The 18,220-nt window shown below is 54.3% G+C and overlaps 7 protein-coding genes across 7 annotated transcripts; 4 read left to right on the top strand and 3 right to left on the bottom strand.

Annotated features, from left to right (window-relative positions):
* Positions 1 to 915: 915 nt before the first annotated feature.
* Positions 916 to 3,057, top strand: PG998_001200 (uncharacterized protein; the record flags this gene model as incomplete). Its single annotated transcript, XM_066868018.1, has 1 exon — positions 916 to 3,057. One exon carries the CDS (start codon positions 916 to 918, stop codon positions 3,055 to 3,057), a length of 2,142 nt encoding a protein of 713 aa, XP_066736433.1.
* A 263-nt stretch (positions 3,058 to 3,320) lies between these two features.
* PG998_001199 (uncharacterized protein) lies at positions 3,321 to 4,344 on the bottom strand (the record flags this gene model as incomplete). Its single annotated transcript, XM_066868017.1, has 3 exons — positions 3,321 to 4,187; positions 4,243 to 4,266; positions 4,321 to 4,344. 3 exons carry the CDS (start codon positions 4,342 to 4,344, stop codon positions 3,321 to 3,323), a joined length of 915 nt encoding a protein of 304 aa, XP_066736432.1.
* A 1,564-nt stretch (positions 4,345 to 5,908) lies between these two features.
* On the bottom strand, positions 5,909 to 6,871 carry PG998_001198 (acyltransferase; the record flags this gene model as incomplete). The annotated part of the gene is made up of 2 exons (XM_066868016.1): positions 5,909 to 6,102; positions 6,157 to 6,871. The coding sequence occupies 2 exons, from the start codon at positions 6,869 to 6,871 to the stop codon at positions 5,909 to 5,911; spliced, it is 909 nt and encodes a 302-aa protein (XP_066736431.1).
* A 1,112-nt stretch (positions 6,872 to 7,983) lies between these two features.
* PG998_001197 (uncharacterized protein) lies at positions 7,984 to 8,525 on the bottom strand (the record flags this gene model as incomplete). The annotated part of the gene is made up of 3 exons (XM_066868015.1): positions 7,984 to 8,129; positions 8,213 to 8,397; positions 8,521 to 8,525. 3 exons carry the CDS (start codon positions 8,523 to 8,525, stop codon positions 7,984 to 7,986), a joined length of 336 nt encoding a protein of 111 aa, XP_066736430.1.
* Positions 8,526 to 10,530: 2,005 nt separating this feature from the next.
* On the top strand, positions 10,531 to 12,019 carry PG998_001196 (uncharacterized protein; the record flags this gene model as incomplete). The annotated part of the gene is made up of 2 exons (XM_066868014.1): positions 10,531 to 10,725; positions 10,787 to 12,019. The coding sequence occupies 2 exons, from the start codon at positions 10,531 to 10,533 to the stop codon at positions 12,017 to 12,019; spliced, it is 1,428 nt and encodes a 475-aa protein (XP_066736429.1).
* A 1,613-nt stretch (positions 12,020 to 13,632) lies between these two features.
* Positions 13,633 to 15,149, top strand: PG998_001195 (sugar phosphate/phosphate translocator; the record flags this gene model as incomplete). Its single annotated transcript, XM_066868013.1, has 5 exons — positions 13,633 to 13,718; positions 13,806 to 13,873; positions 13,932 to 13,937; positions 14,001 to 14,635; positions 14,697 to 15,149. The coding sequence occupies 5 exons, from the start codon at positions 13,633 to 13,635 to the stop codon at positions 15,147 to 15,149; spliced, it is 1,248 nt and encodes a 415-aa protein (XP_066736428.1).
* A 763-nt stretch (positions 15,150 to 15,912) lies between these two features.
* Positions 15,913 to 18,060, top strand: PG998_001194 (PX domain-containing protein; the record flags this gene model as incomplete). The annotated part of the gene is made up of 5 exons (XM_066868012.1): positions 15,913 to 16,018; positions 16,203 to 16,716; positions 16,776 to 17,628; positions 17,715 to 17,900; positions 17,965 to 18,060. The coding sequence occupies 5 exons, from the start codon at positions 15,913 to 15,915 to the stop codon at positions 18,058 to 18,060; spliced, it is 1,755 nt and encodes a 584-aa protein (XP_066736427.1).
* Between the last annotated feature and the right edge of the window lie 160 nt (positions 18,061 to 18,220).

Raw genomic sequence — 18,220 nt, 5'->3', positions numbered from 1 at the left:
CCGGTTTGTGGAACAAGAGACTCGATGATGAAGTCCAATAGGCAGAACTGCAATGGTTAAAAACCGAATGTCTGGTTTGTGTGCTTTCGTGGGGAGACAAGTCAAGGAGCGGATGGCGGATGGAGTCTTATTCAAGGAAGGAGAGATGTCCACTTTTGTTTTTACTCCTTCCTCCTCAATCGTCGCCGGGCAACCAGGGGAGAGGGCCTTGGCCCCACCACAGGTATGGATGTACATGTACATACAGAGAAGAGAGGCAGCAAATCAATCATTGACAACCAGCAACTCACAGACCCTGAGGCAATGGCGCTTCGTTTATTACTTTGGATCAGTGACTGTTGAGCAACGAACCCTGGCTCTCTTGGTGGTCTTCCTGTCACAGACACCTTGACACCGCCTTTCGTCCGGGGAAAGCAGTCAACCCCAAACCCATCCCAGTTTCATGCCACTCGCAATGCTCGCAATGACCATTTGCACAGGCCGTTCACGCTGCGTGCCAATGAATCGCCAAAGAGTTGGGGAGGGCTGGCGATTGCGGGTGCGTACGTCAGAGCTCCCTGGTTTGCAAGACGAGCAAGTGCCAGGGGTCCGTCCGTTGCGCTACAGCGTCACAAGGTTCGAAGTTGCGATCGTCCGTCCCTGCCGCGATTGAAGCATTCTGTAACCTACTACTAGTCTCAACCATTTCTGCCATATTCTGCCATATTCTGATTGATTGCCTTATGCAAAGCCGCGCAATCCATTGCTCTTCACCCGATATCGATAAACCCACCAGATGTCTCCTTGTGTCTTTTAATCAGTCCACCTTGTCGTGATCTTGGATACCGACACTTTCCTTACATGGTTTCTCGTCGTCACATTACCCTTTTGCTACTGTATGGGGACGTATCTATCGCCTAACGACCGTTGTTCACGATGGCCTCTGTATTGAGTGCGGCATCCCCCGTGGGCTCCGAGGTCTTTGCCGCCATCGCCCTTCTCGTCCTCTCCTTTGCCGTCCTCCTCATCTTGCGATACTACCTACCGCTGCGCGCAACGCCTGCCTACGTCCTCGTCCCTATCTTCTTCGCCCTCTGGCTGCCTGCCTTTATCGTGCTGCTCGTTCCCATCGATCTCGCCTCGAGCGCCGCAACCGACGATGTAGCCGCCCGCGGCATATGGTTTCCGCCACGCCTGCTGCTGGTTTCATGGAGGATCACCTACTGGCTGACGTTTGCGCTCACCTGGTTTATTCTGCCCATCCTTGCCGAATACTCCGACGCCGGATATCGCGAGCCGAAAGACCGCATCATGTACTCTTTGCGCCAGAACGCACAGTACCAAGCCATCGTCTTCGGGTCCGGCATTCTCGGCCTGATATATGTCTTCATCTCATACGGCTTCCGCCTTGTGTCCCTCAAGAGCGTGGTCATGGCCCTAGCCTACTGTTGGGGCTTGTTTCTCGCCATCTACCTGATGGGCCACGGACTCGTCACAATACCACGAACACTACTTCGGAATGCGAGCATCAGCGGCAGACTACGGAGATTGCAGTCGCATGCGCCCAGACTGTACGAGAGGATGGAGGACGCAATCATGAATCTTGAAGAGTTAGAGGTCCAGGTGTCCGAGTTGAGCAAGCGCAAGACGGGTAGCGCCCGAAACTTCCAGGACTGGATAGAAGATTTGGCCGACATGTGCAGCGTGCCTGAGTCTCGACCCGGCAGCTCCGCCCCGCGCATCGGAACCGAAAGCCGCATTTTGCCTACCGTTATTACCGAAAAATACTTGGCAGACTTGACACGTCAACTTGACCGGGCGCGACATACTAGGTCTCGCTATGTCGATGAATGGAATCTTCTTCTGCTGGACGCTTCGAAAACGCAGGCAATCCTGGATTCCGCAGCATCAAAAAAGCTTGACTTTGGTAGCGCCACGCCGGGCTCTTCGTTCCTCGAAAGAACAACAATTTTAACCCCTTACACACGATACTTGTATCATTTCCATATCCTGCCAGCACTGCGGGTTTTGTTTGCTGGCTTTCTAGCCCTGGCATCTGCTTGCATTATATGGTCCGAGATGGTCAGGACAGCCTTGCCTAGCTTATCGGTGATCCGGCTCAGCGTTGTCCATCACTGGACTGGTGAAAAGGGGCAGGTTGGTTTTGCCGGCCAAGTGATCGCTGCGCTCTGGATTTTATACATGTGCGCGGCGGCCTTGACTTCGATGACCGAAGTCAAAGTATGGAGAGGGCGCGCCTTGGTGCGGCGCAACACCGCCTATGAATCTGGTTTCTGGTATGCAAGTTACGTCGCGAGGCTTAGCGTGCCATTATCCTACAATTTTATGACCTTTCTTTCGCCAAAGGTGTATCTGAAGACACGATTCTACAATTTCCTGGGCCAGCTCATCGACTTTACGCCCCTCGGTAACTGGTTCGATAATCTCTTCCCCGTCTTGATCCTCATTCCCGTATGCGCGACTCTCTTCGGGCTGTATGGCAAGGTCAAGCGCATGGTCGGCTTTGATATGGATCTCGTCGACGAAGATGAAAACGAGACGGGCTACGGTACTGGTTCCTGGCGCGAGGGCCGCGCCCTCATCGAGCGTGAACTCAACGGAACCTCGCTCTCGCGACGCGAAGCCATTATTGGCGGCTCAGCTGCGCGGTCGACGCCTATTCTCTCCGTCCCGGCAGCCAGGCGGGAGGGAGCGCCCCAAACTCCCTTCGCCACGTCCCCATCGTCATATCGGGACAACCTGCCTACGCAAACCAGTAGGGCGGCGGCGCTTTCACGGTCGCGCATCGCTAACAGCGCGGGGGATGCCGAGGACGATAACTTCTTCACTTCGCTGGGCCACCGCATGAAAAACACCATTGATACCATAGACACGCCCAAGTGGTTCCAAGAGATTGGCGACGGCATCAAGAAGCCCAGATGGCTTGGTGGTGATGATGAAGGAGCCCAAGGCGGAAGCAGTAGCGGCGGCGGTGCAAGTGGTGGGAGTAATAATAATAATCTTGACGTGAGGAGGTGGTTTGGTGGTGGTGGTGATAATGGGAGGATACGATTATAAGACTCTCAAGGGGCCGCCCATAGGGGGCACATGATAAAATAGACTTGATTCTAGAATAAAAGTACAAATACAAACAAATATCCAGTTCACATCACGAAGACATGTTTGATACATAGCAACCACGCCGGAACAGAAATAAGTAACGAAGTTGAGAAGCAAGCATTAACAGGTTACGGAAAGTAGCTGCAAAATATCATTTCCCCAATTTTGCCATTTGGCTAGCTAAAGTCCCTTTTTTCCAATCCGACTCCTGCAACCATGCTTTAGTAGTCGTTGCTCCTGTCGAAGCCAGCATCTTCGCGCTTCTCACGGCCCTTCTGCTCAAGACCGCCCATTTTGAGGGTGTGGCCAGCCTTCTCCATGACCTTGCCGAGGCCGCTGTCGCCGCCCTTGCGGTCCGACGAAGAATAGTCGTCGTCGTTGTTGCCGCGACGGCCGGAAGAGCCGTAGGCAGTACCGGCGCCAAAGTCGTTAGCGCCTGTAGTGGTAGTCGTGGTATTACCGCTGAAGTTATCGTCGTCGAACTCGTTGTTGCGGCGCGTGCTTGCGGTGTTGCCAGAGCCGTAAGCGCTAGTCTCGTTCTCCCTGCGGCTGCCGCCGCCTCCCGAGGTCGCGGTGGTGGTGGAGGAACTGAACGCGTCGTCCCCCTCGTTGCGGCGAGAGGAGCCATAGGCATTGCTACTACTGAAGTCGTCGTCACCGCGGCGACTGCCAATGCCGGAGCTGGTGCCGGTGGTGGTAGAGCCATACGTGTTATCGTTGTCGCGGCGGCTGGAACCAAAGCTGTCTGTGGCGCCGGTCCCGGTGGCTGAAGAGCCGTAGGTATTATCATTATCACGACGGCTGGAGCCATAGTTGTCGGTGACGCCACTGCCAATGGTGGAAGAGCCATATGTATTGTCATTGTCGCGGTGGCCAGAGCCGTAGCTGTCAGACCCGGCGTTTCCAGCCGATGGCCCGTAGGGGTCTTGAGACCGGGTGGTGGAAGAGCCATAGGTGCTGTCCTCGTCCCGGCGGGTGCTAGTGGTAGAGGAGCCATACGCATTGTCGCTGTTGCGGCCCGAAGAACCGTAGTTATCGCTACGGCCGCCACTGGAACCATATGTGTCCTCACCCTCGCGACGAGAGCCCTGCCTATGCCGTCAGTTACTGAGAAGAGCAATGGATGGCATCGCTGTAACTCACGTAGCTGTCGTTGCCGTAGCTGGTCTAGAGAAGTAGTTAGTAACTACGCATGTCTAGAAACAGGGCGTGTTGGCTTACGTTGTTGTTGTCGTTATAAGACATGATAGTGAAGTAAAGGTAGCAGTGTCGAAGCTTTTGGAGCTTGTCTAGGTTGAATGTGCGATGTGCTCGTAGTTGAATAGGGATGGATATAAAGGATGTTGATAATATCTTTCTTTCGGCTCGAATAGAAATTGGGAGTAGGGATGGTGCTTTTTATATCATAGCGACTACAAACCCTAGCGAGCTGCCTCTCACAACCCACCGTAAAGGATGGAGGGGGGGGCGCCGGCGTGCGCAAGAAGACGACGTCACTCGACATAGTCTTTTCCCATCTGCGGCTAAACGAGGAGGCCTTCTTCAGCTTGTACAGAGCGGGCTGAGCGGGCGAGATTTGTTTTCTTTGTACTATGGTGTATGGCCTCCATGCTCCATGTCCCAAGCCGACGCAAGTTTAAGTGACTAGCTCGCTCTGAGCTGGCATGTCTCGTTGTATCCCTGCTTGGACGGGACACAGCTAATAGATGTGCAGTATTTGTGGCACGTTGGAACCGCGGCAGGATGAGCCATATCCAAAAGTCCGCAGCGTCACCGGTACCGACCGACATGGGTTCAACCGATTGGTAGCAGTGCCATGGCTGCAACTCTTGCTTGCTTCTCTGGCGCAATATACCGGTTTTCGCGGAAACTTAAATAAGATGTGGTCGAACCTCCCCTCTTGAAGCTGTCAGGACGCCTTAGAGATGGCTGCGCCGGTGGCGTCATCCAAGATCGCGATGTGTCGCAGTTGGGGGCAAGAGACAACCGCCGTGCTCAAGAGCGGCAGGATTTGAAGAAGTCGATGGGATTGGCGGCCTCCGAAACGCAGGTTCACTGGTTCATCAGTAAAGCTGAACAAGCAGCACGAATGTTCCCGCAGGCTAGTAGTATAAGATTCATCCCCCTTACGCCTCATGCAGTAATAGGAAGGATGCGATAACCTGTACTACCTTATGCTACCCCGCTTACGTCAAGACATCTAGATCGCACATGGGTTGGATCGAAAGGAGGGGCAGCGTCTTGACGGCGTAGCTTCCAAGCCATGGCCATTCAGCGTCTTCATTGCTGTGCACATGGGTCGGGTGAATGGCTTCGGTAGGCTGATTGCAATTTATGTTTGTATTTGTTTTTGGTCGGTTGGGCGTCATGCCTCAGTTAAAGCCTTTTGTGTTGCACTGCGTTTTGTTTCGTTATGACGCGGCTGTCGTGAGCATGAACCCATGCTCCCTCTCAGAGCATCTTCGGCGTCGTTTGTACTCTAAGTTGTAATGTGTTCCGCCCCTCGCGGTCGCTCCCGAATCTTATCTTGTATGCAATGCAGTAAATATACCTTCATCGGTTAAAGAAGCGCCAACAACTAAACCAGGGGGACGGGCCTCTTCCGCACCGGCAGAAAGGCGGCCTGTTACTCCTTAACACCCCCTCCCCAAGGAAAATAGTCTACGGGTATCAAATGCATGCGCAATACTGTAGTCAAAAAAGATCTATCTCAACAAGGCAGTTGCGAGATCGCGGAGTTGTGTCCAACCAAGTCCTCGAGGCTTGGCGGAGACTGCTCGCCTTTTCCAAGCATCATGTCTCCTCAAGATCAAGAGAGCGTAGCTTCGGCGCCACTGGCCTTGACTACTCCGGCGCCGCCGTTGGACGATGGCATGGCCATGGGCCTCCTCTGCGCCTTCGAAGAGAGGGCAACTAGCTCCTTTAACATCACCTCTCTGGTTGAGCGGGTCAACTCGTCCACATCGGCAGATGTCAGGCCGGTTGTAGGAATAGGGTCCAGAACTAGTCAAGTCGGTCAGTTTACGATCAACGAACGTACTCTTTTAGCCGACTTACCCTTCACAGGAATCGTGCCCGAGTTGAAAACAAGGTTCTTCACGTAGAGCACATGCGAATAGTTGGCCACGACGACAGGCACGATAGGCACACCAGCCTGGACAGCCAGGTGGAACGCGCCTTTCTTGAAGGGAAGCATTGTGGGTTCCTTGGAGTAGCTGCGCGTGCCCTCGGGGAACATATACACGCTCTGCTTAAGGTGTTTCATTTCGGTGGCGGCCTTGCTCATGGCGGCTCTGGCATCGGTCGAGTTCTTGCGGTCGATGAAAACGGTCCCGCTGAGGGCCATGAACCATCCCAGGAACGGCCAGCTCTTCAGCGACTTCTTGGCCGTGACGGCGCAGTATTTGGGGAACATGCAGCCCAGCATGAGCACGTCCAGCTCGGTTTGGTGGTTGCCGATGAAGACGGCCGGTCGTGAAGTCTCGAGGTGCTTTTCGGGGTCTTCGATTTCGAAGGTGATGCCGGTCGAAGCGGCCATGAGAAACTTGAAGACGCGGCCCGTGGCCCATTGTGCGCTCTGCCCGCTGCCGGCTATGCGCATCACAATGGATATAAGTACTCCGCAGGACGCCGTGATGACCAGGGCCATATAGGCGGCGAGGGAGCGGGCGGCGAAGGCCGCTTTGGGCACGGCGAATGATAGCATGTAGAGGGCCATGGTGAGGGCGACTTGGCCTACGATGAAGTAGGCAAAGTACAGTAGAAACGACATGTCGAGGTTGTCGATAGGCAGCGGAAACTCTTTCGATATATTTTCAGATGAACCGTCTGCGGCAGGGCGTGAACGCGGATAGACCTAGCGCACTTCGAATTTCACTATGCTGCCGCCGGGAGGCTTGCTGAAGGTTTGTTGGGCTCGTAGGTTGGTCGGGTGTGCGCCTGGCAGCTGGGCAGGTAGTTTTGCGGTTGTCGGATTGGGGATAGACCAAATGTAGGCACATATGGAGAAAGTAGAGACGAAGAGGGGGGGTTAATTTAGGGGGGTTGTCAAATCAGATCAGACTGCGTGAATCATCCATCCATCCAGGCCAGCCACACAGCAAACGAAGATCATGCACATGAAGAGAGAAAATGAATGAAAGAGAGAGGGAAAAAACCACATTCTCTCTTCCAACAGTGGTGCAATTGCAAATTCCGAGCTAAAGGTGGTAACGGTCGGATATTGCCATACTCACTCACCGACACCGCGGCACTTGATTTGTTGAGGGGTTCAAGGCCAGGCCGAGTTACTCAAAAAGTGCTTCAATTTTCACTAGCCTTGGCGCTCGAATTGTCACCTACACGGCATGTGACCCCCCCCTCTCAAAAAGATACCGAGCCCTGCCTGCTTGGTGAATACTCACTGCACCAAGCATCTGATCTTCCTAGGCTGAATTTGGTGTATGCAAGGCCGGGTATGCGCAGCAAGGTGGGTAGGTGAGCATCACTTGCACCAGGCCATTCCTCAACTGACCATACCAGCGTACCCAACACGAGATGTCGCAGCCAGCCACCTGTGGATGCACGCGGGTTCTCAAGTGATGTATCCAATAGACTTCGTTGACAAGCGGGAGATCACCAATAGTTTGACGCCTTATCGCCCACCCGTTATTTTAACCACCTCAAAGCTTAGCTTTTGGAATATTGTAGAACGCCTACAGTGCCAAGCCATATCCCTCTCAAGCCAGGCCACATTCATAGATGTTAGCATCCGTCTTTTCTTTTAGCTTTCCTTTAGCTTTCCTTCACCACATATCTTCTCTCCTAGGAGATTCCCGAGTATCCCCCCCGTCCGCATGTTAGTACACCAACACAAGATTACGAGTAATGGCCCAAGACCACTGCTCAGTATAGACAGTTGACACCCTCCTGGCGGGCCTGTGTGAGCATCAAGACGGACACAATGACGCCGTACAGCCCCAGTACCTCGGCAAAGATCAAGATGAGTACCATGCCAACGTAGAGGCGCGGCTGTTGAGAGCTAGCCCGCACTAGGAACGGTTAGCATCTCTTTGTGCATCTCTTTGTGCATGCCACCAACTGGGAGGGGCGGGTATTGGGGGATGAGACTCACCCCCGGCATCACCCACGATCCCATTGGCGAAGCCTGCTGCTAGGCCGCTGAGGCCCACGCTGATACCCGCGCCGAGTTGCACGAAGCCCTTGTAGAGCGACATCGTCTCCTTCAGGTCGCCCGAGATGATGACGCTCACGACAAGGCCGTAGATGGACAGAATCTGGGCCATGATAGCGCAGAGACTATAGGAGAGAGCGTGTTAGTATATATAGTCATCTCCCGTTTCCCCATGCCACCAAAGAAAGACTGGTATACCACATTCTTAGCTACTATGCATAACGGGTGGCCTATGCAGAGAGACATACAGCATAGGCGGGACTATAGCCAAGTTAGTCACGCTCATTCTATTCTATTGATATAAGCAGGGCACTGGGCAAGACTGCTTAGCCTAATCAAGTCGTCCTGCGGGCGGCCAGTAGCCGAGCAGCCGGCCTGACAAGAGTTGATGTGCTTATAGTACTCTTGATGGCCGCGCTGAGTATGTGGGAAGCACCTCGCTGACGTAGCTGGGTCGGCCGGTCAGCCGGGATGGTTTGTTACAAAGTCCTACGAACTCAGCTACGTAAACGAGCAGGCTTGTTGCATCGCTCTGTCAACCCGTACATAAGGTTAAGGGTATCGAATGTCAAAACCTAAAACTCCTCCTGACCCGGACTTTCGGTTTTCGAGATCCACCCCGCATATCCATCACTGGGAGGCTAGGAGGCTTTTGCTCACTAAACACTAGTGGCGTCTGACACCTTAAATAACACCATCCAATATCGAGATGCATGCGCCGCGCATTTTGCATGTTGGGCACCTCCTTGTAGTGTGACTCGCCAAAGAAAGACCGACCAGGACGAGGCCATTCCGACCAGACCCACGTGATGCAGTGGTATGATGGATTTATCCAGATACCACATGTCTACGATACCACAGCACCTTATGTACGTACATGTGTCCGGTGCTTGCTATTATTAGAACGAATGATGCAGACTACAGGCGCGCGCCTCGGCCACTCCCTACTTCCTTTGTGGCTGACGAATATGATGGATGAGCCCCAGCCTGCACCGTAAGCCTTCGCCGCAACCATGACGGCGTCAATCGCTACTTATGTAACTCGCTGCGATCCGTTCGGTGACTGGGAGCAAGCAGAGGGGGAGTGGCAGCGTGGATCGGGAAACCCCCTGGCAAGACCCCATCCGATGTTTCTGGCCACGCCAAGCGACAGGCTCCGCAGCCCGGACACGAAACGTTTCAGAATGGTTTGTCCTCTTCTCGGGAGCGAGAGGTTCCTGTCAGGCCTGCCTGCACTGCCATCTCAAACGTTAAGACGCTGGCCGAATGCCTCCACGATCTGCTGGCCGCTGGACCATAATTCATTTAGGGCTGCCATGCATGCTGCATATGGCTGCTTCCAGTCCAGCAAGACGGCCTAAACGACTGACACCGAGAAGCGCTTCTAATCCCATCTGCGCAAGCGTCCTGACGCGTCGTCCTCCTCCCTCTAGAACGACTCGGGTCTCGGGACCGGGGTTATCGCTGCGAAGGAATCCCACGGCCACTGCCACGGCGTGCCAACAAGGCCTGAAGATCCAAAGCTTCAGCCAAGAGAACTAGAATACGACCGTACCCCAATGTTAGCGTAGACCGCCCAGCTCACCATGGCAGCAACCATGGGGTGCGTAAGACTCGGAGAGGAGCGCGCTTGGCGGGTTTGTTACGCAATACTCGAGAGTTACTTGGCGTCCCATGCTGTTTGTTTCTGCTATTTTGGGGCCGCAAACCTGTAACTGCAATCCCCCCATGAATGTTTAACTCAACTTTACTCTACTCATGCAAACAGGCAGGTTCCCTTTTTGCCTCTTCTCCATTCGTCACAAGACCAATCTCTGTTTCCTTACTCTCTTTTCTCTTCTTCCTCTTCCTCATCGGGAAGCTGTCATTATCACAAGGCTTACCGGCGGCTGGTCTCTTTTTTCCCTTCCCTTTTCCTTCATGCTCTGGTTTTAGCTCCCGCCACTCTTCATTCCTTTCCTTAGCTCGGCAGGCCGCGTAACGACTTTACGATTCTATTCCTTACCCCGGACTTACGTGTCGCTCGGGGCTTGGCCGTTGATCTCTACACATAGAAGGAAAAGAATCATCATTCGGGCCAACCGGATCAATGCTGTCATTTTGATAACACCATTTAATACTCTTCATATTTTCTATTTTTTTCCCCCTTACCCGATCTCGGTATTCACTTCTGCGGGACTCAGGACAAGAGTAATATCTGGGGAACATTCACGAGTCGCTAAAGGAGGAAGAATCAGACTATATATCGAACTAGCAGGATGAAGGCCACCATCACCGCCGCCCTCGTGGCCGGCCTCCTATGCACACCCACACAGGCCCTCTCCGTGCCTCAAAGGCAATCGACCGAGCCCAGGGTAGTGGGCATGGACATGCAGAGGAGAAAGGTCTCCAATCCGATGCAGCGGGACAGTTTACGGAGGAGAGGTACCACCCGAGCAACGTTAGACAACGAGGTAGGACACTAGTCTGCACACAGACACCGGCCCTTTCCGACTACTAACACGACACTAAAAGGAAACGTTATATTTCGCAAACGGCACGATAGGGACGCCACCCCAGAGTCTGAGGTTTCATGTCGACACGGGGAGCAGCGACTTATGGGTTAACACGCCAGGCTCAAGTCTCTGCGTGCAATCATCAAAACCATGCACATTTGCCGGGAGCTACAACGCAAATTCGTCATCCACTTACAAGTATATCGGCAGCTATTTCAACATTTCCTATGTGGACGGATCCGGGGCGGCCGGCGACTACGTCTCGGACACGGTAACCATCGGCAAGACATCAGTCAACACTTTGCAGTTTGGTATCGGCTACAAGAGTAGCTCGGCTCAGGGAATTCTGGGTATCGGCTATCCCGTGAACGAAGTGCAGGTCGGCCGAGCTGGCATGGACCCCTATGACAACCTCCCGGCGAAGCTGGTGGCCGAAGGCCAGATACAGTCCAGCGCCTACAGCTTGTGGCTCAACGATCTCGATGCGAGCACCGGGAGCATCCTCTTCGGCGGTGTCGACAAGGCGAAGTACATGGGCCAGCTGCAGACCCTCCCGATTCAGGCCCAGGCCGGCGTATTCTCCGAGTTTCTGATCACTCTGACCAGCCTCGGCATGGGCGGTAGCATGATCGCCGCCAACCAAGCGCTCGCGGTCCTCCTCGACTCGGGCTCGTCTCTCACGTATCTGCCGGATACCATGGTAGACGATATCTATCGGGCCGTCGGCGCCCAGTACGATCCCAGCGAGGGCGCCGCCTACGTGCCGTGCGCCGTGGCCAACAACAAAACTACCGTCGACTTCAGCTTCTCAGGACCCACGATCCGGGTCGGCATGGACGAGCTGGTGCTGGATCTCATCACCACGAGCGGCAAGCGCCCGACCTTCTCCAACGGCGTACCGGCCTGCCTCTTCGGTATCGCGCCCGCGGGCGCTGGCACCAATGTACTGGGGGATACGTTCCTTCGATCGGCCTACGTCGTCTACGACCTCGCCAACAACCAGATCTCGCTGGCCCCGACCAACTTCAACGCCACTGACTCGGATGTGCAAGAGATTGGTCGAGGCGCCGGTTCGGTGCCAGGCGCCACCATGGTGCAGAATCCCGTCGCCGCCACCTCGGGCATCTCGGCCTCCAACGCTGCCGGCGGCCTGGGCCGGGAGAAGAACGCCGCATCCAGTCCATTTGTACCGTCGGCGGCGCTGCTCGGTCTCCTATTCTCGCTTGGGATGGGTGCTTTGAGTCTGGTGTAAATGCTACAACAAAAAAAGACAAGTGCAATCCCTTCAGGAAAGATAAGAACTATTTTGCATATTGCATCCCATTTGCATTTTTTGGTCAATCGGATTTGGCAAACGCTGCATCTATGATTGGTCGATTCCCCCCCTTTTTTACTACAAGACTTGAAAACAAGCATCGCAAGGCGTTAACGGGTTGGCGACGGAGGGGGATTGGTCGAGACACACTCCTAATTCCGAGAATTTCGTTGTTGCATGCATATTCGCACGAGAGATCCAGTGCTAGATACTGATGGCCCGCCGGCTTTTGTAGGGGGGCGGGCAAGCGACGCATGCGTAATGTTGATTTATTTTCTGGTCCTTCGTCCTCGTGGGCGGATGAAATGGCATGTTCGCGACAAACTATATATAAAGTATCTACTACTATTATTACGACTTGCCGCGGCGGATAGACGCTTGAGACACTGGAAGTCCAATAAATATTCAATCGTTTCCACCTACTGTTTGCCAAATCAGTTCATGTAGCATGGCCGTGCCGTATTTCGAGGCCTCCGGTCAATCTCTCCCCAGCTCGTATTGAGTAGGGGCTTTATATTCCACCGGCCCTGTCTCATAAATCAGGATCGTCGCAATAGTTGATACTCCTTTCAGCGGGCTTGAAGGTTGTCTCCGCTTCCCCAGATCAATCACGGATGGGCGGCAGCGATTTAGTGCGTGCAGCAGCTATGTGCGTCTGCTAAGTGAGCAACTGCATGCCATTGGAACAGGATGCAATTTCGACGCCGCTCCGCCGCCACGGCGATGAATTGGAAATAAGACTTCGCCAAGCCAGGCTAGTTGCAAGATGCACCCAAGCGGCTCAGTTGTCTGGCGATGCCATCTACGTTCCTGACGGTCGCTATGAAGGATCCGGCGATGCTCCTATGTAGTAGCCTAGTGCCGCGACTTCCGTAGGCGAGACTGGCAAGTGGATATGCACCCATTTTGCTTGCTGCGGCTCTGTTGTTGTTTTTTTTCCCCTGTTATTTTCGGGTCCTAGGGGCCCTGGGTTCTGGCTTGTTTTTCATTCTACTTAATATCGGGGGGGGGCTCTAGCTTTCTACGCTTTCTAGGCAGCCCCAGCACCACCAATCCAGCAGCAGCACACCCGGGCGGCCAGACAGGGAGAGACAGGGAAAGACAGGGGTGCTTTTCTTCGCTTCTCTCCGCTCTCCTCGCCGCCATATGTAAAGAAAGCAAGCACCGCTCACACTTTTCAACGGTTTCCCGCCTGCATCGGAAAGAAGCAGAAAGCGGTGCCAAGGAAGGAGAGCCCGCCATCCATCTCATTGCACCTCCTCCATCGGATCGGTACGGAAACGGTTGCTAGCCTGCTGCCCCCTCTACTCGTTTATCCCTAGTTGTATCTGCCTGGCCAATATCACCACCTCGCCCATCGGCATCACAAGCCTGCCCCCTCGGCCACGCTTATTTGGCAATCTTGCTTCTCCTGGCATATCGCTCTTGGGGCTGTTGTTATAGTCCACGCCCAATCATTGGTCTTCATTACCTACAATAGCTTCAGGCCGAACACCACTAAAGCTTGCTCCGGGGGGTTCAGCATTGTTATTTCAGAAAGCATCTTGAAGATGCCGTCTCCTCGGGATGGGAGCTTCTCAGCCCCGGTGACATGGGACAACAAGATAATGCAGCTCCATCCGGCTTTCTATGTTGCGTAAGTGCACCCTCTTCGTCCAGCGGCCTGACTCTACGCCACGGCTGTCCCGGACACCGGGTGGACGAAAACTGACATCAAATGTAGGAGCTGGATCTTCTTCAGTAACCTCACCATCATTTTCAACAAGTGGCTACTTGACACAGCTGGGTTTCGTAAGTTCATGCCGTATGTATGTACAATTCAAGACTATGTCGACTAACCAAAGTATAGGCTACCGTAAGTATCTCATATGCAAGCCACTACACATCACAAGGGTCTAGCACTCACAATAACTCATAGCCATCATCCTTACAACGTTGCATCTTATCACAGCAACTGCCTTAACCCAACTATTAGGTCGCTTCACACCGCTGCTCAACTCGAGGCATACCGTCCCACTCACAGGCCGAGTTTACCTGCGGGCTATACTCCCGATCGGCATGCTGTACACGGCATCCCTGGTCTTCTCGAACCTATCCTACCTCTTCCTCTCGGTGTCGTTTCTCCAGATGCTGAAAGCGTTCGCCCCGGCAACGACGCTGTTGATCTCTTGGGGGATGGGTATCACCAGCCCTCAAATGACAGTCTTTTACAATGTGCTCGTCATCGTTGTTGGGGTTCTCATCAGCTCCGTGACCGAGACGCAGTTCCACTGGCTCGGCTTCCTGTTCGCCCTAGGCGGGACCCTAGCCGAGAGCATGCGGCTCCTGCTGATCGAGGTGCTGCTGAAGCGCGAGGCCGGCGACGGTGTGCGCATGGACCCGCTGGTCGGGCTCTACTATTACGCCCCGGTCTGTGCCGTGTTGAACGGGGCCGTTGCGTTGTTCACCGAAGTGCCACACTTCAACTGGACAGATCTGGAGAGGGTAGGGGTGCCCACATTGGGCTTGAATTGTCTTATAGCATTCTTGTTGAACGTGACAAGCGTCTTCCTGGTACGTTAACGGAGAGCCCGACTAACCGCGGGTAAGGTGTACAGAGCTAACTGCTATATAGATCGGGAAGACATCCGCTCTGGCCATGAACCTGACAGGCATCTTGAAAGCCATCTTGTTAGTCGTGGCATCCATGATAATTTGGGGCGCCCCAGTCACGTTGCTGCAAGCCTTTGGATACAGCATTGCGCTTGTAGGCATGTTCTACTACTCGATGGGGCCCGACACCACCAACGCTCACATCGAGGTCTGCAAATCATGGTTCAAGGGCAATTCGGGAGCCCATGAGTCTCTCAAGTCCGAGGTTCCGCCAGACCCCGAGTCCGGGGTGTTGAGCCGGCTTCGTAGGATGATGGCTGCCCCCTGGGGCGGGTATTCTAGCCTAGCCTCAGAGGAGGTGGATCAGGTATATGAGGTGGATGATCTAGAATCCGGAAGGCCACATGGTGGCTCGAATGAGCCGCCATCTCCTACAGCAGAGAAGACTGGCACCGTCGTCACCGTCAGTTTATAGTGTCGTGGGAGCAAATAAAGATAGAGAACAGAATAGTCCAAGCCCCTAAAGAAAACAAGGCGTTTATTTTTGGAGGATTTCACAACTATAAGTCAAGCCCCTCCAGCTTGCGTGAAATAGTATGGCCAGGCCGCTGCCATCGTGGGCAAAGGCATCGGGCGAGGGCATGCTGCACTTCTAGTTGGTGCAATGCGCTCACTGCGTGTAACGCTGGATGCAGATCTTGTCCCGGTTCAGCCAGCACCACTGTTAAGGTTAGACTACAAGGCCAGTGCCTGGTTAGCCCCCCCAAAGCAAAGCAACAGCACGGGCCCTCCAGTGCTTCGTCATCGGTAATCGATGCCAACGAAAGCAGGTGCTTTGCTTTCCTGGGCTTGAACTTGACCTAAGACCGGCCCAGTCAAGGCACCTGGTTTCCCCGTTAGAGGGCTGCTAATCCCCCACGAGCATCTACACCTCTGTTGTCGCACACATCATCTTTTCCTCATTGAACCCCTCGCCTACCCTTATATGATATAGTTTGACGCCGCCCATGAAGACAATGACAACAAGGCATATCATTCACTAGACTTGCGAAGCTCCCGTGTTAGGCGACACAATCAATCCTCACTGTCCTCGCGGCCCCCCCCACCTCACTTCGCCCGCCGCCTGATTGTTCTTGTTGTTGGCATTGTCGCCGCTGCTGTCACGACAAGCACCAGATCGATCGATATTGATTGTCGGCTCATTGATCGCATTGTTGTGAACTCCGCGCAACGCTAACATGTGGAACGACGAGGAGGATAACAACCCATATGGGACCAGCTTCGACAGGCGGGACTCGGTCACCTCGTCCTCCGTGAATGCTGCCTCGCCGACCTCTCGCGACTGTAAGTCCATGTTTGCAGCATTGCTTGGAAAGTAGTGGTTGCCTCTTTCTTGTCCGATGCCGCCTTCCATCTACCATGTCCGGGCACAGAAACAGCCCCCAGGCGGGTTCCCAGTGGGATGACATACCTCTGAGCCACCCGCCCTCTCCGGCCAACGAAGCTGATTTCGAATGGATCTTTGCAGACAACCCGCGCTTCGCCGAGCCCCAGACGCCCTCCACCACCAGCGAGGAAGCGCCACCCCCTCCCCGATCCTATGGTCAGGAAGTGAGCGACGCCGATAGCGACGAGGAGTATGCTGCGCAGGCGCGGGCACAGGTCCCCCGACAGAAGCCTGGAGGGTACGGCAGTCGCATCGAGCAGGTCATCTATGAGAACCCCGAACTTCCCATCATGATCACGGATGCCGGCAAGAGCGCGGAAAGCGGTGGCCGATACATCGTCTACACAATCCGTACTGGCGACCTCGAGGTCCGCCGCCGGTACTCCGAGTTCGCTTCACTCCGAGACGCACTTACTAGACTTCACCCCACGCTCATCATTCCTCCGATACCCGAGAAGCACACGATGGCAGACTACGCCGCGAACCCCACCAATGCCAAGCAAGATCAGCAAATAATCGACTTGCGAAAGCGCATGTTGGCGGTTTTCCTTAACCGTTGCCGGAAGATGGTCGACGTGCTAAGCGATGGTGTCTGGTGGAGATTTCTGGATCCTAACGTTAGCTGGAACGAAGTTCTCCAGTCCCATCCTGTAGCTTCTATCCCGAAGTCGGTTCTGAAAGCGCCCCCGCTGGATACCGCCAACCCGACCGAGGCGCATTCTCATCTTCCGATCCCTGCTACTTCGTCCAAGTTGAAGGCTGCTTCGGCCGCCGGCCCCCCTCGACCTTTGACAGCCCTGCCGCCACGACCGGGCCACAGATCCTCCAGCGGTTTCCGCCCGATACCCATGGCCTGAGTGAACAGGAGCTAGACCCCTACTTCAATGGCTTCGAGGCTTCCATCAAAGACATGGAGCACCTCCTGATGGGTTCGATGGAAAAGGTCAACCGTCGCACGCTGAGCCACCTGACGGCTCTCTCTGGGGATATGTCCGACCTGGGCGCCAAGTACAATGCTTTCGCGCTTTCGGAGCAGGACTCCTCGCTCGCTGCAGCCATCGAGCGTGTTGGCCAGGCCGCCGACTCCTCGTACATTGCGACAGAAGAGTTGGCTGGTTCACTAGGCGCCAGTTTTGCCGAGCCCATGCGCGAAAATGCCCAATTTGCTGGTGTTATACGCAACGTTCTCCGTTACAGGACTCTCAAGAGGGTCCAACAGGAGATGACCAACGACGAACTCATAAAGAAGCGCATGCTTCTTGATCAACTGGAACGAAGCGAGGCCGAGGCACGAAGAATCGAGCAATATCTCAGCAGCAGTCAGCAGATCGGCGGCGCACAACCGCACCAGCCCCCGCGAAGATCGTCAAGCATGAGGGAGAATTCCACGCACCAACAGCATCATAGAGAGAGCAGTGGTGAGGACACAGCCTCGATCGATTCCGACTTCCCCCTACACACGGAGATTTTTCTTCGGCGCCTTCGGCCCGAGTTGGAGCCCCTGAGCGTTCACCGCCAACGTCTCACAAGAAAGCTCCTAGCAGCAACTCTATTACTAACAAGATCTTTGGGCCTATTCGACACGCTGTTCAGGGTGTCGTGGACGTGGACCCCGAGCGGACCAGACGGGATACCATGGGAAAAACTCACGAGAGCATTGAGCACCTCGAACAGGCCCAGGTTGCTGCTGCCCAGGACGTGAAAGATGCTAGCGGAAGCATCTTGAAGGACCTGAAGAGATTCCAAGGCGAGAAGGAAGAGGACCTGAGACGGTACATGGTAAGTTCTAACACCCCCGGTCCTGTACGGCCGGACATGGACGTGTCTAACAGAATCTGTACAGCTTGCATATGCGAAAAGCCAGATCGAGTGGGCACGAAAGAACAAAGAGGCCTGGGAGGAAGCCAAAGCCGAGATTCAAAAAATCGAGGAGACTTGATTGCCCTGTGGAGGTCTCACATGGAAGTACCAATGGACAGGTCATTTGAGCATGAACGATGTCCAGTTGATAGGCGCCATTAAGGATATGGCGTTGCAGAAATGCGCATTGCACTGATGTGTTATAGTACTGTACATCCTCCCAAGAGAAGGATAGTCTA

This window comes from Apiospora kogelbergensis (genome assembly GCF_038363985.1).
Source record: "Apiospora kogelbergensis strain CBS 113332 chromosome Unknown utg000001l_segment0_segment0, whole genome shotgun sequence".
In the NCBI taxonomy this organism is placed as follows: Eukaryota; Fungi; Ascomycota; class Sordariomycetes; order Amphisphaeriales; family Apiosporaceae; genus Apiospora; species Apiospora kogelbergensis.
Note: the sequence above shows the minus strand (reverse complement) of the source record. Positions and strands in the feature narration are given on the sequence as shown.